Consider the following 27,442-nt stretch of genomic DNA (forward strand, 5'->3'; position numbering starts at 1 on the left):
TCGGCCCGGAAGCCTCAGGGCGGGCGAGAGCCAGTGGGGCCGTCCGCCTGCTGCCGTGTGCGTAAGTGGGGCAGCGACGCCGGGCGGCTACGCCGCGGAATCGGCGTAGGTGGCTTTGGAGAATTCGGCGGCTGCGCCGCGCCGGGGCTGGTCGCGGAGGGGGAGGGGATGTCGGTCAGTGCGAGATCCGCTGCTGCCGAGGAGAGGAGCGTCAACTGCAGCACCATGGGTGAGCCTCAGCCCCCGGCCTCAGGGCCATTCCGGCCCCGGCTCGGGACGCGCGGACCCTCGGCGGCCTCCGGCCGAGTTGGGGAACGCCCTGGGGGCCAGGGGGGGCGAGCGGCGCGGCGGGGAGGCGGAGGGCCCGGGGCGCGGCGGCCGGGGGGAGGGGAGGGGAGGCGGCCGCGGTGACAGTTTGAATTGAGCCGAGCCGAAGCGGCGGCGTTTCCTGCGCCTTGGCGGGCAGGCCGGGGGAGCGGGCGGGCGGGCTAGCGAGCCGCGGCCTCTGAGACCCGAGCCGCCGGAGCCGCCCCGTCCCAGCCCAGCCCTCGGCCGCCTCCGAGGCCACAGCCTTTCCTGCGTCTCCTCCGGCCCTCGGCCCCGCGGCCTTGCCTGCCCGGGTCTCCCGCCGGAGCAGCCCGGCCAGAGGTCTCCTCGCGGCTGTGGGGGCCGGACGATCAGGGTGGGGATCCGTGAACGAGCTCGGTGCCGGTTCTCCGTGGGCCAGCCTGGGAGGGAGGAAAAAAGGGATGCGCGGGGCTGGGGTGGAGGTGGCGGAGGAGGCTGCAGCAGTTCCAACAAACGTGCTGCTGCTGCTCCCTTCCTCTTCTCCGGGCACAACCAGAAAGGCTGGTGGATGGCGAGCGGGTCGGGAGACGCATCCCGAGCTTGGCTTGGGTTTAAATTTAGGAAAAAGGGAAAGAGACAGTCCGGAAAGGGCGCCCCCCGGAGGAGGTGTAAAGGATGGGAATGGTGCCTGGAAAAGAGGAGGGGGTGAGCCGACACGGACTGGAGAAGTTTAAGGAAATTAATTTTTGAAAATAATTTCAGTATTCTGTTTTTCTCTTAAGCCTTTTCATTTCCTTTCCTCCCCCACATGCTGGAAAAGGAACAGGCCATTTCATTCATATTTTCCACTCCAGAGTTCCATTCCGTGCTTTTATGTAGTGTGAAATAAGCGGCTGAGTTATTCGTACACATTTCCTTTTGCTGAGTTACTTTTTAGAGTACACTGTTGCAAGTCTGAGTTCTTTGAGTTGAAGGGATAGAGTCTGTGATGACCAGATGCTTGCTAAGTTACCGAAGTCGTTACTTAACTACTTAAATCTTGGCAAGTTGATTGCTAAATAGTTCAACTTTAAGAGTTACTTATTTTGGATCTCTTAATTTTGATGAAAAGGAAAACTATCTTTCTGATGGCCTCTGAGTAATCACTCTAACCTAGAGTGACAAGCATTTATTTATTTATTTTTATTTATGAGCATTCATTCAGGTTGTGAGAAGTTGAGGAAGCTCTTAGGTTTCATGCGTCCAGCAGAAGTGCAGCCTGTGGAATCCCAGGAGACTGAAGGATGGACGTAACAGCACTAGGGGAAGTGAAGATGGGGGAGTGAAGGCAGGAAACACCCTTTCATTACATCCAGTTGAATGGGGCTAGAGTAGATAGGGCTTGAATGAAGCTGTAAAAGAAGTGTGGAAGCTACATTGGTAGTTTTCACGATAGCAATGTGTCTTCAGTGATAGAGCAATGTGATGGAGAGTAAGGGAGGGCTCTGTCTGGTTCAAAGTCTTAATTAAAGCGTACCTTACCATGACTAAGAACTTTGTTTGATGTCAGACATCGATTCAGATCATCTGCCCCTTCTGCTGATGTATCTGTCATATTAAGTTAGTGCTTCACAATCAGGTGAATGGTTTTTCTCTTTTATCCCTACTTAAGTCCCTTCCTTTATTCCCACAGCACTGAAAATCCAAAGTACTGTAAATATCTTTTAAACAGAATGAGAAAGACCATGAAAGTCCCAACTTTATTATTAGGTCCAATATTCAGAAAATGGTCCTGTTGTTAAAACAATTTCCGAGAGAGGTGCTACAGTTTAGTTGCAAAGCATTATTAGCCCTGGGTTTGGTCTCCAGCTTCAGTTCCCACAAAGATGTCTTACTTTGTGCTTAAAATTTCTATACATTTTATACATAAACCTACTTTCTTTCATACACTGGTCCACCTTGCTTTCAGAATAGTTAGCTGGATTAGGGTGTTGTGCGGTAATTTCTGGGTAGCCAAAGATGGGATTTTATCAGTTGTATTAAAGATTATGTATTTGCAGCCAGTAACTTTACTATGTAAACTGTGAAGAGTAAAGTATACCTTGTGTTTGAAAGAACTGCACCAGGCTGTGGCCATTTACATTATTTTGAGGGTTTTAAGCCTTGCATATTCATGTGTTTGTGTTTTAGTCTGTATTTGCTTTACAAAGACTTTAAGGAGGATATCCCTCTTCCTCATTAATCCAAAAGTTTTAAGGCATCTCCCTTTTTATTTTTAAATTTTAAAAATTTGTGTATGAGTGTGTATGTGTGTAGGGCCTGTGGAATTTAGAGGACAGTTTGTTGGAATCAGCTGTCTCCTTTCACTGTGGCTGTCACAGAATCAACTCAGGAGGTCAGGCCCGAGAGGCAAGTAAGTGCCTTTGTACCCTCAGCATATGAAGTCTGTTTCATTTTACATCTGGAGCCGTAACAATCATTTTGGTAGTTTTACCGAATGGAGATGAGCCTCCATTCGGTTTCTCAACCTTAGAAATATTAACATTTAGAGTTTATTTTTGTTATATGAGTACGACCTGTAGGTTCATGTTTGTATGTGTGGTGTGTGTATGCGTTCATATTATATGCTTAGTATTTCTTAAACTTGAGAATTAGGATTATCTAGGTAGCTATTTTGCTCGCTTCCTTCCTTTTTTCTTTCTTTTTTTGGTAAGTTTATTTTTGATTCACTATTTTTTTCTTTTTTGGTAATTAGTTTCTAGCACATATCTGACATTGTGCTAGATCAGTCAGTAGATTCAGAGTATAATTTGTGATCCTCAAATATATAGAGTCAGCTATGACCTTGTGTTAGAAAGTGCAGATTATCTGGGTCCCAGAAATGTTCCTTGATTCACAGTATCTAGGAGAGGAGCTTAGGAGCCTTCATTCCCAAGTGTTTCCCAAATTAATAACTTTTTTTAGGTACAATTTTTATACTTTAAAATTTGCAGGTTTTAGGCACTTACTTCAAGGAATCTTGATATAAACACATATGCATCTATAGCCTTACTTACATACCAGTCAAGGTATTGAATGTTTCTAACATCTTGACATTTCCTTGTGCGTATTTTCCACCCCATGCCTTAACCTTGTTGTTCCAGGTAACCACTGATCTGATTTCTGATAGTCATTGATTAGATTTTTAAAAGCAGTTTATTGAGGTACATACTTATTTTGTATCGAAATATTTTCTTCTGAGTAGTTTTTAAAGTTTTTCTTTCCTTTTTTGTGTGCAGTGTTTATATATGTACTTGTGTGCTTGTGCATGCGCATGTGTTTTGTATCCTTCTGTATGTTTCTGTCCATCCGTCCATCCAAGTATAGGAGCCAGAGAACAATCAGTGGTATACACCTTCCTCTGTGGTCTCCACCTTAGTTTTCTTTTTGGTATGTGTTTGTTGTGCTTATGGTTTTGCACATGACTGCGGGAGCATATGCCTATTTGTTTGCCTGCAGGAGCCAAAGGAAGACATTAGGTACCTTTGAAGCTTTGGGATCCACTTGTCTTTTCCCCTCAATGCTGGGGTTAGAAGCATTTGCATCAATGTCTAACTTTTTTTGTGTATGTGTATGGGCGTGGTGGTGGAGATGTGAATTTAGGTCCTCATACTTTTAATAAATGAGTCACCTCTCCAGCCCATTCACTTTTTTTTTTTTTTTTTGTGGGGAGACTCTCACTGAACCTAGAGCTCACTGATTGAGTAGACTAATTGGCTGGCAAACCCCAGACATCTGTTGTCTCCATCTCTTGCCCCTCAGCACCAGGGTTGCAGATGCCTGTTGTCACATTTGGGTTTTATGGCTTATACTTGGGTATTGGGGATCCAAACTGAGCCCCTCATACTTGCGTGGCAAGTACTTTACTGAATACGTTATCTCTCCAGCCCCTTTATTTTTCAAATGCATAAAAATTTTTTTAGAAGTTGGAAGGTCACATAATTCTAGTAACTTTCTAGAATTATATAAAGACTTGGGATGGGTCCCTGAAAATCTGATTAACTTTTTCAGCAGTATAAAAACTGTTTTTCAATAGTCTTGTAATGGCAGTTTGATATTTTGTAAGCTTTTTTTCTGTTCTGTTTTGTTCTTTTGGTTTTTCTACACAGGGTTTCTCTGTAGCTTTGGAGCCTGACTTGGAACTAGCTCTTGTAGTCCAGGCTGGCTTCAAACTGAAAGAGATCCACCTGTCTCTGTCTCCTGAGTGCTGGGATTAAAGGTGTGCACCCCCATCGCCCAGCCTTTGAAAGCTGTTTTCAAAGATTTAACAAACATTGCCTTGCATATACTGTTGTATTTGTATTTTGTATTTTTTCTTCTGGAATTGATTTTTGTTCCTCCTCATACTTTTGGTGTGTGTGTGTATGGGGGGGGGTGTCTCAATGAGTAGTCTGCGCAGACCTGGAACTCATGTAGACCAGATTGGTCTAGTTCACTCAAAGATCCACTTGCCCACTTGCTTCTGACTCCACCTGGGATTAAAGGTGAGCACCATCATGCCCAGCTCCTCCCCCAATCTTTAAAGTCATTCAGTTTCCTACTCTTCACGTCACCTACTTTAAACAGTTTCTTGTATGTACTCTGAAGGATTTAAAAAAGTATGGAATTAAAAATCATATAGACGTTCTGTCCTATGACATCTCTTGCCTCGATTTCCCCAGCTAATCTATTTTAGATTATCAGTATGTAAAGATCATTCTTATTTTGTACTGCTGTGTAAATTCGTTATTTGGTGTTTTAGTCTGTCTGTGCTGTGATAACAGCATACCTAAGATTGAAACAATTATAAAGAACAGAAACTCGGTTCTTACAGTTTTGGAGGCTGGGAAGGTCACTATTCACATGCCAACAGGTTCATTAGCAGGTTATAGCCAACTATGTTTCTAAGTTGGTGCCTTAGATGTGGCTTCCTAAGGAGACAAGTGCTCGTTCTGTCGTGGAAGAAGCTCAGAGTAAATAGCTCTCTTTGCACCTCTTCACAGTAATACTTCTATTTTTTTAATCCTAAGTATAAGATTTTTATTTTTTGAAATTATAATTACACCATTTCCCCTCTTCTCTCTAACCCTTCCCCCATGCATCCCACACACTTTCCTTCAGATTCATGGCTTCTTTTTCTTTATTGTTACAAACATACACACAGGCACACACACCCCTAAATATATAAATACATCCTGTTCTGTCTGTCTCTATAATGTTATCTCTATGTGTGTGATTGCAGGCTGGTGGCTTGTTATTGGATATCCATTTGGGGTGCTCTTCCTTCGCTAAGACCATTTCTCTTGCTCTCAGCATTCCCTAGTTGCCCCATAGTTCCTTATGAGGTTTGAGGCCCTATGAGTTTTCCCATTACATATTAGCATGTCCACTGATGTTGTTGTCATTGTTCAGGTCTTGTTAAGGCAGCCATGTTGATTAGACATATGGGTGTAGCCTGACATTTCTAGGAGATGCAGCCTCACAGCAAACTCCTTGTTCCTCTGACTCTTAACAAAGTTTTTACTCCCTCCTCCAAAATGATCCCTGAGTCTTAGGTGCAGGAATTGTCTTGTAGGTGTATCAGTTTGGGCAGGGAAATCACACAATTTCTTGTTTTCTGCATTTTGATTGGTTGTGGTTTTTTTTTTTTTTTGGTAATCTTTGTTGCAAAGAAGTTTCTTTGATGAAAGGTGAGAGCTGCACCTGCAGGAATAAGGGTAAATATTTAAAGTGTAGTTAAGAACTATTCTGGTTTAGTAAGAGGGCAATTTTAGGTTTTCCTCCAAGATCCATGACTTCACTAGCCCTGGGGCCCTGGGTAATAACTGGTAACAATCAAGCCCTGGCTTGGTTTCCAGTGTCAGTAATGGTCCCTCTTGTTAAGTGGGTCTTAAGTCCAGTTAGAGAGTGATTGGTTATCACCAAGTTATGCTTGCCATTACTGCACTTTTAGGGTTATCAGGCCAGGCTGGTCCTTGTGGGTTTATAGCTGGGTAGGACTGTTGGTTGCTTTCCTTCTTTGGAAGCTGTCATGGTGTCATCTGGTACCATAAAACCTAGTTCTCGTGAAGGATGCTTTCAGGTCAGGTCCAGCTCAGGTTTTCTAGGTCCTGTGTCTTCAGCAATAGGGACTTAACCTCAAAGGGAAGCAGCAATAGCGATATTTTGGGAGTTTCTTGGACAACCTTGATTGGTAACTCAGAGGGGGCTCCTCTTGTTTGGTGTTGGGAATTTTTAATTATTTTCAGATAGCCCATGGCTCTTGGGAGGAACATCATGAGTCCAGATGGGGAAATTTAATTTAAATAGTGTATGTCTATGTATACACAGACTTATATGTGCTGTATTTAATTTTAGGTAGATAGATATTATTCCTATGATTTTTTTCCCAGATAGCCTTACTGTTAGTTTGCCCTCTCCCTTCTTTTATATTCATGCCCCTTCTCTTCCCTTAATTAAAGCCCCATATTTTCCCTATTGAACTCACTTGTACCCTTCTAGTCCCCTCTCTGCCCTGTCTGCCTACCCTTTTTGCTGAAGGTTTCAGGTTCTGATTTAGGTTAAGACCCCTAGTTTTTTGAATGTATTAAAGTGTTCTTTTGTTGTTGTTGTTTTTCTTTTTGCTCTTTTGGCTTTTGGGCCACCCAGCGTCCAAAAAAAAAGACACAAGGAGTCTTGTTTTTTTTCTTATAAATGCCTGGCCTTGTTTCTAGCCAGCTCTTCTTAAATTATCTGGTCTGTCTTTTGTCTTTGGGCTTTTACCTTTATTTTTGTATGCCTTTCTTTCCTTCTTTCTCTATGTCTGACTATGTAGCTGTGTGGCTGGCCCCTAGGGTCTTCTCCTTTTCTTGCTTCTTCTTCCTTTTGCTCCTCACAGATTTCTCTTCCTGTTTATTCTCTGCCTGCCAGCCCTGCCTATCCTTCCTCCTGCCTTGCTATTGGCCATTCGGCTCTTTATTAGACCATCAGGTGTTAGGCAAAGTAACAGAGCTTTACAGAGTTAAACAAGTGTAACATCAAAGAATGCAACACATCTTTGCATCATTAAACAAATGTTCCACAGCATAAAGAAATGTAACACATCTTATTCTACAACATTCTTTATTAAAATCTGAACTGGTACATTTCAAACTAAGGCTTACGTTAGTTTTATTTTTTTGGGGGGGATGATTTTATATTATATACACAAATTGTCTTAAGATATAATTAGAGCTCTTTTGAAGAAGAAATTTTTCCTTTTTGTCAATTTTAGAGAATATTTTAAGTCAGATTATTTGTGTAAGAGGAAAAAATTGTAATTTATCTTGATGCTTTAAATTTATGCTATTTAAAAAATAACTAGAATTCTGTACCATTTTGAAATATGAGGTGACTTCTATAAGGAAAATTCTCCAGTAACTAATGTACTTTCAATTATTGACATTCTAAGCCATTCTTAATAATAAGTATAAAAGTTTAACAAATAGACTTTTATGATTAGGTTAAATAAATTAACTAGGAATGGGAAAATAGTAACTTCAGTCATTGTAAATTAATTCATGTTCATTTTTAATCACTATAATTAGTTCACTTTATGCCCTGCTTTGATGTTGGAAATATTTTCAGTGTTAGAGGTTCATTAATTTACTAGGTGACAGAAAGAGTCCACAAATTTGTATTTTAAGTATTTTAGGTGATTCTGATGAAAAACTATGGCTAAGATTCTTCCCTATATTATGGGGCAATATATGTGAAAGTATTTTTTAAATGCTTATATGAAAGTTAGGTGTTCACTTAATGTAATATTTTGGTCTATTAAGCTATTACTAATCTATTTTAAATATGTATATGGTATCCTAGTGTTAAAATTGCTTAACTATTTTTTTGACGTTTCATAGCTTCAGAATTTTAAATTATAAATACCATTTTTTAAAACAGAATGTTTAACAAACCTTCCCCTCTCCCCCCCGCCCCAGTTATACTTGGGGTGTTTATTAGTATTTTAAGCTTGCAATGTACATTTCTATGTTATTGGGGAGAGTTGTTTGTTATATATAATCTGATTATTCCCTGCTTTTAGTAGACTACACTTTTAAAAGCTACTTTCTGGTATATTTGGTTTTGTGCTATGAAAATATGTAGCATGAATTATTAAATAATATAATAATAATTTTAGAACTATATCTTTTTACATTTTCGCTTTGTGGATATATTTACTTACCTTTTGTTCTTATTTCCTGTTTTCTTGAATAATTCCTATTTCTTAAATAATTCCTTATTTCTAACTCTCATTTATCATCTTTTAATTCACCGAATCTACTGCTGCCCATGTGCGCTCGGGTGTGGGGTTATCCACTGGCATATGGGGAGACCTAGTAGTGCGCCTTCCTCTAAGTCACTCCCTCAAGCAGTCATCAGCTTGCTTGATTCAAGGATGGGTTTTCTAAGTCTAGTTGGTTCTTGGAGATTGTATTTAACAAATTAGAATCTAGCTAGATAAATCTGCTAAAGTGAATATACAGCTAAGCAGCTGTTTCTTGCTTTACTGATATTATAACTTTGTCTTTTTTTAAAAGATTTATTTATTTATTATGCATACATCATTCTGCCTCCATGTATGCCCACACGCTAGAGGAGGGCGTTAGATCTCATTACAGGTGTATGTGAGCCACCATGTGGCTGTTGAGAATTGAACTCAGGACCTCTGGAAGAGCAGCCAGTGCTCTTAACCTCTGAGCCATCTCTCCAGCCCCCTAACTTTTTGTCTTTTGTGGTCTTGGCTATCTTGGAACTCTCTCTGTATACCAGGCTGGCTTGAAACTCGCAGAGATCCTCCTACCTCTGCCTCCCAGTGCTGGGATTAAAGGTGTTCACCACCACCGCCCGGCCATCTGATAACTTTATTCCTCTACTTTACTCGTATTCTCATCATGTCTAACCTGAAGGTTTCTTCTTCCTTTGTAGTCTAATGACTTTGTCAAAATAAAAAAAGTCTGATTTACCTGTTAAAAGGTAAGCTCATGGTGGTTTTTGATGTATGTGGCTTCATTTTCTTTCTATGACTTTTTAAAAGTGGAGATGCTTCTGATTTTTTGGCAAAAACTTGGGAGATGGCAGAAAAAAAGAATTGTCACTAAGTCCAGCTAGTAAAAGCAGCACTGGTGTTAAAATTGGGGTATTATTTTGTTATTTTTTTATTTCATTTTTTATATTTATTGTGGGTATAGGCATTCTTGGGCGGGGGGGGGGGGCAGAGGGCAGCTTGCAGGAATTGGTTCTCTTTCCACAATGTGAGTTTTGGGGATTAAGCTTATGTCTTCATGCTTACCACTAGCAAGTACCTTTACCCACAGAGCCGTCTAGCTGGCTGGCTGTTAATTAACTTTTTAAAAAAATGCCACAGTGATGATGGCTTATGGTTTCATTTCTTTGGTCTGACTCAAATGTATGCACGTGTGAACACACACACACACATTTTTTTAAGTTACTACAAAACATTTCCAGTTAGAAGCAGCATTTATATTCCTACCAGGAATTATGAGAGTTCGGGTTTATTGTGTACTCACAGATTTATAGAAGCACCCTCCTGCCCCCTTTTTGAGGCTAGTTCTCTTTATGGAATCCTGGGACTTGCTTTGTAGACAGGGCTGGCTCCCAGCTTGTGAATCCTCTTGCCTCTGCCTTCTGAGAACAAAGTCCATCATGCAAGATATGTGTAGTGGGAAACTGAGAACATCCTGTATGCTGAGCGTACACTACCACTGAGTATATCCTCAACCTCATCTATCATTTGGAGCATGTGCTGCTTTTGTTAAACCTTAAAAAGATTGATTGTACTTTCTAGTTTCCTCATTGCTCCATTTGTGGTCCCTTAATTCAGCTCTAAGTGCCAGTTCTCATGAGCCTTGTCCTTTTGTATGTCCTTTCCAGAGAATAGTTTCAGAGAAATCCTGAATTTGTTATTGTACACCCAAGTTATAGGCTGCTATTGGGGGAAAAAAAACCACATTACTTCAAGTTCACATTCAAAGAGTGGTGGTCTTCAGCCTTAATTAGGTGAACAGATTGCTTTACTGTCTTCCTAGCTGATCCTTAAAATATGTTTTGTTTTTGTTTGTTTGTTTGCTTTGGCATTGCTCAGGATTGAGCAAGGGTTAACTTGCATCTTATTCAGCCTTCTGAACTTTTTATTTTAAGATAAGGTTCTCACTAAGTTGCTGAATCTGTCCTTGAATTCACTTTAGCCTAGGTAGACCTTGAGCCTGTATTCTTTTTGCCTTAGCCTCCTGAGTAGTTGTGCCACCAGACTTGACTCCTTACCCTTTTTCCTGTTCTTGTTTTAGTTTTCACATCTTTGTCTCTTAAAAATCTAGTCTTTCAGGAGGGTGCCTATATGTTTTTCTTTGGGTTCACCTTCTTATTTAGTTTCTCTAGGATCGTGAATTATAGGCTCAATGTCCTTTATTTATGGCTAGAAACCAAAGATGAGTGAGTACATCCCATGTTCCTCTTTTTGGGTCTGGCTTACCTTACTCAGGATAGTGTTTTCTATTTCCATCCATTTGTATGCAAAATTCAAGAAGTCCTTGTTTTTTACTGCTGATTAGTGCTCTAATATCACGGAGGCCAGCTGGCCTGGGTCTGAAAAAGCATGGGATAAAACCGGACTTGCTGAACATAGTGGACAGTGAGGTCTACTGAGAACTCAAGAACAATGGCAATGGGTTTTTGATCCTACTGCACGTACTGGCTTTGTGGGAGCCTAGAAAGTTGGGATGCTCACCTTACTAGACCTGGATGGAGGTGGGTGGTCCTTGGACTTCCCACAGGTCAGGGAACCCTGATTGCTCTTCGGGCTGATGAGGGAGGGGGACTTGATCGGGGGAGGAGGAGCGAAATGGGAGGCGATGGCAGGGAGGAGGCAGAAATCTTTAATAAATAAATAAATTAAAAAGAATAAAAATAAAAAAATCTAGTATTTCCTTTCTTAAGATTAGAAGGTGGTTTTATTCCAGGTATTAAGGAAAACCACTTCCTTCATTGTATAAACATCTGTGTCCTTACTTAACCTTTTATTTTCTTTGCCTTTTTATAGCATTTAAACAGGTACAAATGATCTGCCTTTCTTTTTTGATGTCTAAAGCCCTCTCTTGTTGACTTGGGTCATCCTCTACCTTTAAGTGGTGATGGTGGGATTCTGGTATTTGTTCTTGGCTAGTTTCCCACTATATTTGGATTCATACCTTTCATACCATTTACACAATGGCTTAAAATGTTAATATTTACCCGTTCTTTTAATTCCTGGGTGTTTTGTTTTGTTTTTCAAGGCAGGGTTTCTTTTTGTTGTCCTGACTGTGCTGAAACTTGCTGTAAACCATGCTGGGCTCAGTCTCAGAGGTCTGCCTGCTTCTGCCTCCTGAGTGTTGGGATTAAAGGTGTGCGCCACCAGTGGCCAGCTACAGTTCTCTCTCTTTTTTTTTTTTTTTTGGTTTTTCGAGACAGGGTTTCTCTGTGGTTTTGGAGCCTGTCCTGGAACTAGCTCTTGTAGACCAGGCTGGTCTCGAACTCACAGAGATCCGCCTGCCTCTGCCTCCCGAGTGCTGGGATTAAAGGCGTGCGCCACCACCGCCCGGCCCAGTTCTCTCTTTATATATAGCCCACTGCCCGTCTATAACATTTGTCTTCCATAAGGTCCAGTTGGTACATTAAATTCAAATGATTTTTGCATTTACTAATTTGTATTAGTAATGGTATTAGTATTAATACTACTTGTGTTACTAAATGACAACTATTTGCTCAAACCTGAAATCAGAAATCCAAGACTTAGCACTCCTCCTACAGGTTAGTTATAGAAGTTCATCGGCTAGCTCCTTGGTAATATAGTCCAGTATACCATCCAATAGAAATTTAATGTAAGTTGGGGCTGGAAGAATGCTCAGTGGTTAAGAGCACTTTACTGCTTTTTCAGAGGATTCTGTTTACTTTCCACACTGGGCAGTTTACAACCACCTGTAACTTCTAACTTCAGGGGTTTTGAAGCCCTCTTTTGGTGTTTGTGGGCATGCATGTGCATGTGACATGTGCACACAGACACACATAGGAATGAGAAGAAAAATGAATGTTAGTTCAGCAATACATCAGTTATATTTGTAACCCTATCAAGAGCCTAAAATGTGCAGCAGAACATCAGAAATGAGAGAGAACCCACGTCAGCATTTAGGAAATCAAGAACTGAATCCTAAACATTGACTAACATGAGAGACATGAAATCCACATGTTTGTCCTCACATGCACACAATAAATTTACAGTATTTTAAAAAATTGCCCATCATAGTAAAAACTGTAGTTGAAGTATGCAGAATAGCATACAAACCCGTAAAATACTTAAGGGAGGGTAGGAGATATGCCTATATAATCCTGTAATATTTTAGTGTTTGTGTTGTTTACGTTTATATAGGTATTTGTAAATCATTTATATAAAAATATTTACACCATTTAAATGGTGGATGAACATTTTTTACTTGGCTATATGACCTCAGGAATTTGACTAAGCAAGTGCCTGAAAGTTGTAGTTAGGTGTATTACATAATACTAGGGGCATTAAGTAGTAGACAAATAAATTTCTGTGGTAATATCTTTTTATAATCTGTGATTGGTTTTCATAATTTAATTAAAAAGTTAATTATTTTTTCAATGGAGTTTTCACTGTGTTGCCTGGGCCTTGAGCCCAAGTGCTGATTGTGCTGCTGCACTTTCCTTAGGGGCTAGGACTGCAGGTTTGCACCTTTGCCTGCCCCTTTTTTCATATTTAGAATTAATTTAAACTTTTGGAGGTAAATTTAATTAGTTTATCATTGTGTAAAACAATATGTAAAACACATATATGCTAAAATCCAAAGATTGAATTTAAAACCGTGTAGGAAAGACTAATATTGCTGTGACCTTTGCATCTTTGTAATGTGGTATTTTTTATCTTAAAATTGCAAAGGGAGAAGTAGAATTCTGGGTATGTTATGAAGCTTTCGGTTATACATCATTGTTGTTTTTAAACATTTTAGTTTTGTTTTTTAACTGAAATTCTATTTTTTTTTTCCTTTGTTTGGAGACAGGATTTCTCTGTGCAACAGTCCTGGCTGCCCTGATAAGGCTGGCCTTGAACTCACAGAGATCTTGCCTGTCTCTGTGTCCTGTCTGTCTGTTTTGCTCTTCAAGTATTTTTGATTCCTAGAAATAGAGTTAAATAAATCCAACACAGACATATGCAATGTTGTATTTTATTTCCATCAATAAACAGGATTGTTCATTTTCCCTTTAATCAATTTGCTGTAGAAATTGTGTATATGAACTAAAATATTTTGAAAATACAAGCAGTTATAAGAGATCTGTGTTGCTTTTTATATAACTGGCTTGAGATCAGTGAGTACCTTCATGACCCCATAGTATTTTGGTGGAAGCCTAGGTGAAAAATCATGTATTTATTTATATTTTCATGATTATAAATTTCATAATTTCATCGCTCCCGTGTGCATACACACCAACACCCACACCTGCCCATCCACTCACCATTTACTTGACCAGAGGTTGTATTTTATTCTGGCACAGTGATTATAAAGACTTTCAGAGTTAAAAACTAGAAATTGTTTTTAAAGTTCAGGGTAGGGAAAGAGTCTTATGAGATAAAACGTTATCTCCCTTAGTTAGCAAATAGTGTTATACTGTTAGTATAGCCTTTAAACTGTATTTGGTGCCAGGTTTTCTGTGCTGGAGCCAGGTGCTCCAGACGTTAGCTTTTGTGTTTTCTGGGATGTTTACCTGCATATTCTGTGAGAATTTTTTTTTTTTTTGGCAGCAGGTAGCCAAACTACTTTGTCATTTATCTTTGGACAAAATTTCTTCTGAAGAAATTTGTTTTGAAAGTGTGATCATTCACTTTTTTGGAGGTTACCAGTTGTGAATTCGTGTTTTGTTAGGATTGTAGAGAAAATTTGTCTCTCAGAAACTAGTCACACAGGAACTAGTAAGTTAAAGGTTCTAAATAATTTAAATTTAAAGCTAGTCATATGGATAAAATGGTATACACTTTAAATCAGCTTAATAACTTTCTCACTGTGTTACTAAGACTGGCCTTGTTAAAAGGTAGCAGTAAAATTATTTCCAATTTTATGGACATATTTTTTCATTGGGTGCAACACATTTAAAAGGCCGCCCTTCCTTGCAGTTTTCTTAGTTTTCTTCCCATCTTCCTGGCAGATCTTTCTTCCCATGTTTCTTTGCCTTAATTGTCAGCCCAAATTGTTACAGTGCTCCAGTTCTTGGCCCTGGATCCCCTTAGCAGACTAGTCTGACCTTGAACTCACTGAGACCCACCTGCCCTCTGCTTCTCAAGTGCTGGAATTAAAGGCATGCACCACCACTGCCCTGCAGGATCCTCTTCTCTTTATTATTTATACTTTCTTTTGGGGAATCCAATCTCTTTCCAGTGTACATGTACAGATGACTTATTTTCAGCACCAGCCAACCCTGGAATTTCCTTAGTCACGTTTAAGATTGTGTACTGGACCTGTCTTGAATATAGTAGACAGTTCACACTTAACATGCTTAAAGCTATTGTTGATTTTGGCTCTCACTACTCAGTCTTCCTCTTCCATTGTACTATTTTCATAATTGCCACCAATCATTGAGTCGTTCAAGGTAAAACCAGTAGTTATCCTTGGTTTCTTTTCCTTTAACTAATGTCCAATTCATTAGCAATATTCCACCAACTCAGCCTTCAAAAATATATTTCTAATCCTTAAAATCTCTTACTGCTTCTTAGTAGCTTAATTTAATTTACTCTTTGTGGTATTATTGCAGTAGTTTTCTTGGTTCTTAAGCCACTTCACTTAACAGTGAAAGCTATCTTTAAAATGCTAATCAGGTCACTTTCTTGAGCAAAACCCTCCAGTGGTTCCGCCCCCATGTCTAAAATAATATTCAAACTTCTTACTTTGACTGAATCCCACATGATTTGGCCCCTGCCTGCCTGCCTCTCTGCCTGCCTGCCTCTCTGACCTCATTTCCTATCCTTTTGTCTCTTTCCTGTGTTATAGATCACATATTTTCTTTTTTTGTTCCTGAAAGTGCCAGATTTATTTCTAGTTTATGGTCCTTTCTGTTAACTAGAATGCTTCCTGCCTTTTGTAAATTCAACCCTAAAACAGTACTGTTTATGAACCAAAGACTTGAGGAAAAGACTGAATAAGACACGGGTACATATTCTTAGGTGTTTTATGCTTTTTCATCTGGTGGGTTTCTTGAAATGGCAAAAGAAAGGGATAATTGTGGAGATTTTTCAGTTCTGCACGTGCAGTGTGTGTGCGTGTGTGTGTGAGAGAGAGACTGTGTTTTTGAAATTTTGTTTTCACTTATTAAATTACGAATACCTTAACTGCCTAAAGTTGTTTGAAGTACGATGCACAGGCATAAACTTGTATCTTCCACAGGGAGTTTATCCTACGGTTGTGTTGTTGTGTTTTCTTCTCTGTACTCTTGCAGTCTTCACAGCCTACCGTTTATCTAATTTCCTCGTATGGTATGGCATATCATTTTTTTCCTATAGTCTACATGTCTTTTATGTCTGAGTTCACAGAATTTGAAATGCATCATTGTATGAAAAGATTTTAACTAAAATGTTAAGCTGGGTTGTTGACCGACAACACAAAAGTTGTATGAAATTCATAGTACACCTTTCCAAACATGTCTACTTATTTTGCGGCATTTCCTCTAAGACACGGTATAGTAATTGGCCTTAATTAAAAGATAGGAGGTCTTTTTATATTTCTAAGGAAAATGTAAAAACTACTAAAAATATGAAAACATTATTTTGGCATGCATAGGAAAGAATGTCTTCAATTTATTTTAATCTCTTTTTATTAATTTACTTTTAAGTCATTGAGTTACATGTAAGTAATTTTAACTTTTTTTCTATATTTTGCTCTGTTCAATGGATCTGCTACTCCTGCTTGAACTGAATGTGCCACTACGATTTGTGGAATTCCTCACATGCTGTCTTCTGTGAATTTGTTCTGCTGGAATCTGGAACACTGGAATGATGGACTTGTTTCCATTACAAAGTAGCTGTGAGTACACTACATAATTTATGCAAAACCTTGTTAATAGTCTAAATTTATCTTGTGATTAGATGAAACATGACCTTTAAGGAAGCATTTAACTTACAACATTGCTTTAGCTCCACTCATAATAGGCTTTCAGATACTTGGCTCTGAAATGCTGTATTATGGTCAGTTTGCTAATCATGTTTAAAATTAGCTTTTAATTTAATTGGCTGGCTTGACTTACAACATTAGGCTTAAAAATTAGTTAATTTTAATGGAAGGATGTAAATTGTGGAATAGCTATAAATGTGATATGTAGTAGGAGGAACTGGCTGCTTGTCGTCCCTGCTGGGCCCTTTGTTCCGTCCCGCCCGGCTAGCTTACACCCGAAATAACCACACAAAAACTATATTCATTTAAACACTGCCTGGCCCATTATGTCTAGCCTCTTATTGGCTAACTCTCACGTATTAGTTTAACCCATCTCCAATAATTTGTATCGCCACTTGACTGTGGCCTACCTGCATGAGTCTAACCAGCATCCGTCTTGGGCAGGAGAATCATGGCGTCTGTTACACTGCCCTTCTTCCCAGAATTCTGTTCTGTCTTCTGCCTAATGGAGTTCTGCCCTATCAACTAGGCCAGGGCAGTTTCTTTAATACCAATGAAAGCAGCACAAATACAGAAGGGCCCCTACACCAGTGATACCAGTGAAGAGTGCAGACTCTGTTTAAACCTAGATGTGTTGGAGTAATGCTCTTCTGTCACAAGTTGTTTTATGACTAGGATTTAAATGTGTCAGTGTCAGAGACTTAGGAGACATATGTGCCTCTTGAGAATATTTTGCCACAATATTTAAAGATGACTATTTCTAAAGTAAAATCAAGCAGTAAATCAACTTACACACATGATGTAACTGAACAGTTGTTTTCACCAGTGGATCAATTAAGAATCAGACTTACTTTACCAATGTAGAATTAAATAAAAAAAAATTACTCATGAAATGATTGTTTGGGTCATCGAAGAATCAGAACTCCATGTAGCTAACATAATTATGGTTTACTTTAAATCCTGGATACATTTCATTTCATGAAGATGGAGGCAGTAACATCATGGGTAACCTTGAAGTGACCCAAATGGGCCTGGGATTACAGCTTGAAAGACATGTACCTACTGACATTGATTTTGAAAATCTTCAAAATTTACAGAAAAGAGCTGGGCGGTGGTGGCGCATGCCTTTAATCCTACCCCTCGAGAGGTAGAAGCAGGCAAATCGAGTGAGTTTGAGGCCAGCCTGGTTTACAAGAGTTAGTTCCAGGACAGGCTCCAAAGCTACATAGAGAAACCCTGTCTTGGAAAAACAAAAACACCAACAAAAAAAGATTTACAGAAAAGAATTGCTTTAACCACAAATTTTTTATTTTATGAGTCAAGATCAATTTCAAGAAGCTCATGAGGGTGGAGATTAGTCAGTGTAAAGAAAGGTTCTTAGTGTACACTTAGGGGGTTGAATTTTTCCATAGTTGGAACTTGTCATTTTGTTCCTTGTTACTAGATTACTGTCACATGAAATCTTTGCTCTGAAACAAGTTTCATTAATTCTTTATTCTTGGGTTTTAATAATCATTTTATTTTCAATTCATGTTCAATTTATTCTGTACATTCTGCAATTAATGTTTTTATTGGTGACAATATAAACTTTGATTTGCTGTGAATAATAGTTCATAATTATAATTATATAATTATAATTTAAAAAATAGTTTGTATAATTAAAAATTTTTTAGAAAAGAATGAGGGAATTTGAAATGTTTATTGGTACATGGTTCTTTTTACCTTTCTCAGCAACCGAAGAACCTTGAGGGCTATGTGGGATTTGCCAACCTCCCAAATCAAGTGTACAGAAAATCTGTGAAAAGAGGATTTGAATTCACACTTATGGTAGTAGGTGAGATAATTTCTTACTAATCTGAGTTTTGGTCTTTATCTACTTTGGATGAATTTAAGAAATAATATCGCAAATCACTCCAGTGAATGTATGTCGTATTTTATCTTATGTAGAAATGTTTAAAAATTTAGCTTAGTTGCATAATAGAATTTGTATCTCCTCTTTCTCCTTCTTTTTCCCCCAACACCTTTGGTAGAAATTGAAAATTGAGAAATGATGGGCGGTTGTGATGGATTAGAACAACCAAATGATAATGCTAAGAAAGGAAGGCATCAAATAGCTACTTATTATTGCAGTATATGTTTGCTCTCTGGCTAATCACCTTCAGTGAAGTTGTGTCACATGAGCGTTTAAGTTAAATGAGTATTTGCTTTAAGTTTTGCAAAGAAAGGTAGGATAAAAGGTAATAATTCAAATGATTGCCTTTAAAATTGCACTAGTGTATGCATGTTTCAGGGAAATGTGATTCTCCTTGTTTTCTTTGTTTATTTTAATTTTATTTATATTTTATGTATGAGTGCTCTGCATGTATGCCTTCATACCAGAAGAGGGCATCAGATCTTATTATAGATGGTTTTGAGCCACCATGTGGGTGCTGGGAATTAAACTCAGCACCTCTGGAAGAGCAGCCAGTGCTCTTCACTGCTGAACCTTATCTCTAGTCTTCTCCTTGTTTTCTAATTCATCTGTGAATACTTTGCTCTGCTCTATAATCCATTTGAAGATATTGTTACGGGTTATTTTGCATATAGGTTGATTAGTGGCATTATTGTGTATAAAGAAACAGCCTGTACTTTTATGACCTGGGTAAGATTATTAATCTCAGTGACAGTCTTATTCTTAAGTGATGATTTTCATTGGCTACATAGGCTGACTTTAGACTTTAGTAAAATCAGGAGTGTAAATAAATTTTACTATATTCTCCTATTACTTGTTTAAAGAAGGTGAAAGCAGGATAGCGAATGAACTATTTTTTGACAAAATTGAGTCCATATTCAACTTACACAGTGTATATTGTTTTGCTAATCATGTTTTACAACAGTTTTTAATTTGCTATTAAGTTACTAAATTGACTGTGAAGCACTCTTTACTGAGGGGAACAGTTTTTTCTGTGTTTATTACCACAATGTTTTTCCTATTGGTTAATTTTTTTTTTTTATTTTGGAAGTTGGATTCATTATAACAGTTCATGTAGCACTACAGTTTGCTTGTTTGTTTTTTGAGCATAACAGTTTTTTACTTAATAATGTTGGTATAGTGGTTTGAGTGAAAATGTCTCTAATAGGCTTATATATCTGAATATTTGGTTCCAGGTTGGTAATATGGTACTGTTTGGGAAGGTTTAGGAGGTGTGGTCTTACTGGAGGAAGAAGTTGCTGGGGGCAGACTTTGAGAGTTTAAAGCTTCATGATATTCACAATTTGCTCTGTATGCTATGAAGCTTGTGGTTAAGGATGTGAGCTCTCTCTCAGTATCCTGCTGCAGCTGTCATGCCTCCCTGCCATGATGGATTCTTAGGCCTCTGGAACTGAAAGCCTTTCCTTCTGAAAGTTGCCTTAGTCGTTGTGTTTTATTACAGCAAGATCAAAATAACTAATACGGTTTAGTTAACATGATTGATTCTGGTTGGGTAGAGGTATTGCACATGCAGCTCTGGAGCATTGGTAAGACTAGACAGATGGATTGAGTCTACTCATATTAATGTAGGTTGACAACTTGATAATTAATATGATGAAACACTACATCTTTTGTTTGAGATGTCACTAATTTTAAAAAGCTTTTATATTAGAATTTTGGTTTAATGAATAGCTTTTGGACGTGTGTTTAGTAGAATAATATCTGTGGTCATTTGAATGAGATGTCCCTTACAGTCTCAGGCGTTTGATCTCCACTTTATGGTACTGTTTGGGGGAAGTTTAGGAAGTGTAGCTCCCTGAGGAACTATGTCACTGGAGGCAGGCTTTGAGAGCTTAAGGTTGCTTCTCTGCTTCGTATCTATGGTTCAAAATGTGGGCTCTCAACTTACTGTCCAGCTGTGCCTGCTGCCATGATTTCCCCTTTTATCATAGACTCTAACCTTCTTTAACCAGAGCCCAAATAAACTCTTCCTTAAGTTACCTTGGTCATGGTGTTTTATCATAGCAACAGAGAAGTGACTAGTACACTCAGCTTGCTTTGTTTTTTAAAATAAACACCCATCCAGAGGTGGCACTGCCCACAATGGGTTGGGCACTTCCATACCATCTGTTAATCAAGAAAGTGCCCCACAGACTTGATGACAGCCTTTTCTCAATTTAGGTTTTCTCCTCTCAGATGACCTCCCCCTAAAATGAATAAAACAAAAAAACTAAATAGTACAAAATCTGATGGTGAGGGCCATATGGTTGATATAAAATTTGTGTTATTTTTCTAATTTGGGATGGGTAGGTTGTTGGGTGGGTGAGGAGGCTAAAGTCATCTGATATTGATTTTTGTTTTTTAGAGGAAATATGCATTCTCTTGATGCATCTTATTTATGAGCTTTTCCGATGAATCCTTTAATGAAATTCACTTTGTTTGGTTTTCTTGTTATAGGGTCTCAAGTATCTGGTCATGGACTCAATCTGTAGCTTTTCTAGTTTGTTCTCTATTGCTTTCTATAAACATTGTGGTCAAAAAACAAAAACTAAACTTGGGGAGCAAAGGGTTTATTTTTACTTTTGCTTACAGCTTATAGCCCATCATGAAAGGAAGTCAAGTAAGGAGCTGAAGTAGAGGCCAGGAAGAATTACTACTTACTACTAGATTGCTTCTTGTGACTTGTTTAGATTGCTTTTTTTCTACAATCCAAGTTCATCTGCTCGGGTTGGTATCACCCACAGTAGGCTGTGTCCTATAGCAATTATTAATGAAGAAACTGCTCCACAGACTTGCCTATAGGACAGTCTGATGGAGACCTTTTCCAAATTAAAATTCCTTTCTCTTCCCCAATGATTTTAACTTGTGACAAGTCGGCAAAAAACGAATCGAACAGGACAGTAACAGAGTCTGGTCTTGAGCTCATTCTCCTACTTAAGCCTGTTGAATCCTTGGGTTAGAAGTAGTGCACCTGTGCCCAGCTGGAATACTGTTTTTGTTTTTCTTTTTCATAAGGTTTCTCACTTATATGTCCAGAGCCATATCTCTTTTTTGATTTCAGATCCAATCAAATTGATATCTACGGTTAACAGTCACACTGCATTTTCATCATTTATGTTTCAGGCATTTGTTTATTATGTATGTTAAGTCATTATCCTATAGTAACCATTGCAACTCATTTCAAATATGAAATTAAGGCATTAGATTAGCTTACTTGCTCATAGTTGCAAATCCAGTTTTTTCTGTAATTAATATCCATGAAGAGGCTCATATAAGAAAAAGGAGGATATATTAATGCTCAGTTGAATACACTGAAGCCAGTATAGCTGGAGAATTCTTTTTTTGCAAATCTTTCTTTAAAAATTAATTAAAAACCATATTAGGCTGAGTGTGATGATATACTTGGGATACAGAGACAAGAAGATTTCTAAGTTTGAAACCAGCCCAGACTACACAGTGAGACACTGTCTCAAATAAAAGGAACATAAGCAGAATACCACCACCATCAAGAATCAATGCCAGGTTTGTCACATAATAAAGCAGTGCAGGTCAGTGTTCATTGAGACATGTCTCATTCTCGATGGCAGTGGGGTCAAATATATCTCTATTTGTGATTCCCTAAACAAGTGACTGGACATGAGGGCTTTCACTAAACTGAGTTCTACACATCACTAAATCATATTTAGTAGTAAATCTCATATCTGGTGAAAAAAAGAAGTCCAAAAAATATATCCTATATAAAGCACATTTTTTTTTAGTTATGTTGTTTATTTTTTAGTTGAAAATAGATTCTTCTTGCATACAATGCATCCTGACTACAGTTTCCCATCTGTTCATGCTTCCCTAACTCTCCACCACTTCTCCTTTTGTCATAATCCAATTTTTTTAAAATTTTTTATTTTTTTTATTGAAAAAAAAATTTCCGCCTCCTCCCAGCCTCCCATTTCCCTCCCCTTCCTCCCACTCCTCTCTCCCTCCCCCCACTCCTCTCCCCCTCCTTCTCCAGTCTGAAGAGCAGTCAGAGTTCCCTGCCCTGTGGAAAATCCAAAGTCCTCCCCCCTCCATCCTGGTCTAGGAAGGTGAACATCCAAACTGGCTAGGCTTCCACAAAGCCAGAACATGAAGTAGGATCAAAACCCAGTGCCATTGTCCTTGGCTTCTCAGCAGCCCTCATTGTCTGCCATATTCAGAAAGTCCGGGTTTATCCCCTGCTTTTCGAGTCACAATCCAGCTGGCATTGGTGAGCTCCCAATAGATCAGCCCCACTGTCTCCGTGGGTGGGTGCACCCCTCTTGGTCCTGACTTCCTTGCTCATCTTCTCCCTCCTTCTGTTCCTCATTGGGACTTTGGGAGCTCAGTCCAGTGTTCCAGTGTGGGTCTCTGTCTCTATCTCCATCCATCGCCAGATGAAGGTTCTATGGTGATATGCAAAATATTCATCAGTATGGCTATAGGATAGGATCATTTCAGGTTCCCTATCCTCATCTGCCCCAGGAACTAACTGGGGACATCGCCCTGGGCACCTGGGAGCCCCTCTAGGTCCAAGTCTCTTGCCAACCCTAAGATGGCTCCCTTAATTAAGATATGTGCTTCCCTGCTGCCTGTGGTTTTTTGAGACAGGATTTTTCTGTGTAGCAGCCCTTGCTGTCTTGGAACTTGCTTTATAGACCAGGCTGGCCTCAACTACTATAGGCATGCACCACCATGCCTGGCTTAAGCCTGTTTTTATTAATACATTTTCATGACTTAATTTTAAGATCCAGAACTGAAGAAGGACACTTAAAAGAAATCCCACACTAACTCAGAATTGAGAAATAGATGGTTATTTATTTATAGGTAGACAAACAAATCAGAATCCTCTGCTTGAACGGTGATCAGAAACTGAATGTGTAGAGCTGTATCTTATTGTTTTCATTTGTACTTCCTTAATATGAATAGTCTGCTTTATCATATACTTTGCCACTTGTATGTCTTATTTGTATCTGGTAAAATATTTAGTCCATTTTAAATCACTTTTTCCCCATTCAGTTTTAAAATGTCCTTATATATTTTTTGGATAATAGTGTTTTATCAGGTAGGTATGTATACACATGTTATGTATTTTTTGTGTGTGTGTCTATGTGTGTGCGCATGTTTGTATGTATGTATTTTGCTTTTTCATTGCTTTTTACAGAGCTGAAGTGCTAGATTTGAATACAGTCTAATTTATCAGTGATTCTTTTCATGAGCCCTACCTTTAGTGTTCTAAGAAGTCATTGCTATGTCAAGGTCATCTAGGTTTACTCTTACATTATATTATCTACCATGAGGTTTGTAGTTTTGCATTTTAAAATAGGGCTATTGTCTATTTGGGGTTAATGTTTTTTTTTTTTTATGAAATGTGTGGAGATTGACTTTTTAGTGAATTATTTATGAATAGTCAAGTATGACACATGCAGTCGTTTTAGTACTATCTACAGAATGGCTTTTTTACTCTGAAGTATGCTTTTATTCCTCTGTATAAGATTGACCCTGAATTTCTTAATATTTCTGAGTTCCCTGTTCTGTTCCAATAGTCTGTTTACCTGTGTATAAGCATATGTACACATATACATATGAGCATAAGGTGTATACATAAACATAGAATTGATTACATTGTTGCTATTATTTTGAACAAAAATATCATATATTATATTAATTAGGAACAAGGAAAAAAAGGATAAAACTAAGTTGCTGGGCCTAGTGGTATATGCCTTTGATCCCACCCAGCATTTGGTAGGCAGAGACAGATGGATGTCTAAGTTCAGGGTTAGCCTGATTTACACAATGAGTTGGAGACCGGCTTTGACAAAAATACCACTTACCAGGGTAGGGGCATGGAGATCAGAAGAGTTAGTAAAGAGTATGAAGACACGAAAGAAAATATTAAAACAGAAAACATAAGATAGTACTGGGAGGGAGTTCCAGTGAATACTGGAATTGCCCGTGTTTAATTTCCAGTTGCTTAAAATACCCCTGACTCCTAAAGGTAGGTGTAAAATAAAAAATTGCATTAACATGATGGAAATGAACACACTAATTGAAGGTTGCAGGCTGAATTCTTAGGTAAACATTTTGTTACTAGAACAAGACAAGTAAAGCTCACACTCTAGACCAAAACATTGTTTTCTTCCTTAAGGGCGCAAGACCTTAGTAGGAATCTTAGACTTTTGTTTGCGGTAGAAACACATCTACTTTTCTATTACTGAAATAGAAGGACTGAGTATTAGCCACCCCTGGAGACAATAACCTTGAGAGAGCAGAACTGTGCCCTAAATCTAGGTGGGACCTTTGTGTCAGGTAGAAATACTCAATAACCTTGAAGGAGTAGAGATTAAGTTCCAACTCTCTGACTTTTTGTCAAGGTAGAAATAGGCTCACATTTTTTGGCCTCCACAGTAAGTTCTAGGAAGGTATTCTACAGAGAAACTCTGCTTCAAAAAACAAAGCAAAACAAAACAGTGAAAAAGTAAACTAAAAATTTTGTTGTTTAATTAATGTTTTCCCTTTTATGTTTATGCTCCATGTTTCTGATCTGCTTCATACATTCTAATATCCAGTTCTATGTATTTACCTAGACATTTGCAGTTTTAAGAGTATTAAAACGGAATGCACATGTCCTTCAGGTGTGTACATGTTGCCACAAATGACAAGATTTACTTCTCTTTTAAGGCTAAACATGGTTCCATTTTTGTGCTACAGTTTTTTTTAAATATCCGCTGATTAGTTGTTGTGAATCATGGTGCAGTAACCATGAGAGTACAGGTACCTCTTCTAATGCACAGGGTTCATTTATATGGTTATATAACCAATAGTTGGATTGTTGGGTATGTAGTCATTTTAATTTCCCTTTTTGCATCTATATTTGTGTGTGATGGTGTTCTTGTATGTGTGATTTTGTGCTCACATGTGTGTGCATGTGAAGGCCAGAAGTTGACAACCATTGTCTGTCTTCAATCACTGTCCACTTTATTTACTTGAAAGATTCTCGTGCTGAACCTGAAGGTCTTGAACTTGCTCCAAGGATCTTTGTCTCTGTCTCAGGGGCTCTGACTCACCAGAGCTTACAGCTAGCCTTTCTATTTGGTCTGTTGCTTATCTCAGCTTGAATCTTCAAGATTGCTTGGCAATTAGTTTATTCATTGAGCCATTTCTCCAATTCCTTATTTTTAACTGTTATTTATTTATTTTTTTTTTAATTTCAAACTGTCTTCTATAACACCTATACCAGTTTATACTCCTAGCAGTGCAGAAGGGTTTCCTTCTTCCTGGCCAGCACTTGTTATTTCTTATGCTTTTGAGTTAAATGCGTTGCAGCAGGTATGGTCTGATGTGCTTTTAATTTGTGATTCCCTGCTGTTTAGTGAGACTGAATGTGTTGATCAGGGTTCTCTACCAGTAGCTCTCTAAGCCAGTCACGAGACTGAAATGCTGAAGGTCTGGAGGATTACTGGAAAACTACTAGTTACTCTTCAGGCTATGTTGGAAGCCCCAAAGAAGTTGAGTTCTGTTATCAGTGATGAAATGTAGAAGTAGCAACAGCTGGAGCAGCAGTAGGGTAGATGATCTTTCTAACAGGATAAACAAACTCACCAATATAATATCAAGATACTGAGGCCTCAAACAAAACATTTTCTCTTGGCTGCCACAGGAAAGGACCATCCACAATTAGAGTGTGTCTTCCAACTTTAACCTGATCAAGAAGGTCATTTGTATGTGAGTGTGTGCTTTATTTCTTCAATGAATCTAAATCCAGGACAAATTGAAAACTAAGGTTAACCATCACACCAAGCACTTTTCACATGTGTGGCCTTTTGTAAGTCTCTTGCTTTAAGACAGGGCTCCACTACGTAACCGAGGGTCGCCTAGAACTCTGTAGTTCAAGCTGGCCTTGAACTTAAATTTATCTTGCTTGTGCTTCCCAGTTGCTGTGAGTACAAGTCTCTGCCTGGCTTGTATGTTCTTTGAGAAATAAATGTCTGTTGTCTCTTGGTCCATTTTAAATTAGTTTGTTGTTATTTTGTTGTTGAGTGGTAACAGTCCTGCACCTATTCTGCATAGTAACCCATTATACATTGTTTCCAGATATTTTGCCCTATTTTGAGCCCCACCAAACCCCCTGCACATGCACTATGCTATGTAGAAAGATTTTAGTTTGGTGTAATTCTGTAGTCCTTTTTATCCCTCTCCTCCATCCCCTGTTGACTGTCCATGCTTTCTGGAGTCACATCAAAAGCCCTCTTAAACCCTAACCTGAGAAGCCAGTAATTGCTGAGATTTATTTCATTGAGCTTTTTCCTATGGTTCTTCATTAGGATTATACAGGTTCAGGTCTTATGTTTAAATGTTTAATTAATTTGAGTTGATTTTTGTAATCTTAAAATTTTGCTTTTGAATATTCAGTATTCTTAACACTGTTCATGGAAGAAAGCTGTTGGCTTCTCCATTGTGTGTGTTTCCCATTCATGCTCAGTCTTGAAAACCATAAGCATATTTCTAAGTTTTCTCTTCTAGTTATTTAGTCTGTTTTATATCAGTACAATTGCTGTTCTCATTACAGTAGCTCTGTAATATATTCTGAAATTGGGAGTCTAATGCCTTACTTTATTACTCTTTGATACTCAGAATCTTTTTCTCTTTAGATTTGTGTGTGTTTTACCTGTATGTGTGTGTATATGTACCATGTCTGTGCCTGGTGTCCATACAGGCTAGAAGAAGGTTTTAGATCCCTTGGACAAATTGGAGTTATGAATGGCTGTGAGTCATCATAGGGGTACTGGGTCCTCTGTAAAAGCAACAGGGCACTTAACCACTGAACTATGTCTCAGCCCTGATATTCAAGAGTGTTTTTGTGGTTCCCTGGGAATTTCAACATTTTTTTGCATCGGTCAAAAATGTTGTTGGAATTCTTATCTTTTGAATAATATGGATATTTATCAATGTTGATTTTTGTTTCAGTTTGTAAACATGGTCTTCTTTTTTTATTTGTGTTGTCTTCCATTTC

At 38.6% G+C, this 27,442-nt stretch overlaps 1 protein-coding gene across 2 annotated transcripts in view; it reads left to right on the plus strand.

The window, feature by feature from the left end:
- Positions 1–27,442, plus strand: part of Sept7 (septin 7) — a 67,686-nt gene continuing 40,244 nt past the window's right edge. The window contains exons 1-3 of one of the 2 annotated variants that reach the window (XM_005346960.3): positions 1–229; positions 16,378–16,382; positions 18,201–18,303. In XM_005346960.3, the coding sequence (XP_005347017.1) occupies positions 169–229; positions 16,378–16,382; positions 18,201–18,303 (169 nt within the window). In that variant the 5' untranslated portion in view covers positions 1–168. Of the gene's footprint in view, positions 230–1,679; positions 1,682–16,377; positions 16,383–18,200; positions 18,304–27,442 lie in introns of both variants that reach the window. The other variant, XM_005346961.2, reaches the window with a different exon arrangement.

The sequence above is a fragment of the Microtus ochrogaster genome, chromosome 5 (assembly GCF_000317375.1).
Source record: "Microtus ochrogaster isolate Prairie Vole_2 chromosome 5, MicOch1.0, whole genome shotgun sequence".
In the NCBI taxonomy this organism is placed as follows: Eukaryota; Metazoa; Chordata; class Mammalia; order Rodentia; family Cricetidae; genus Microtus; species Microtus ochrogaster.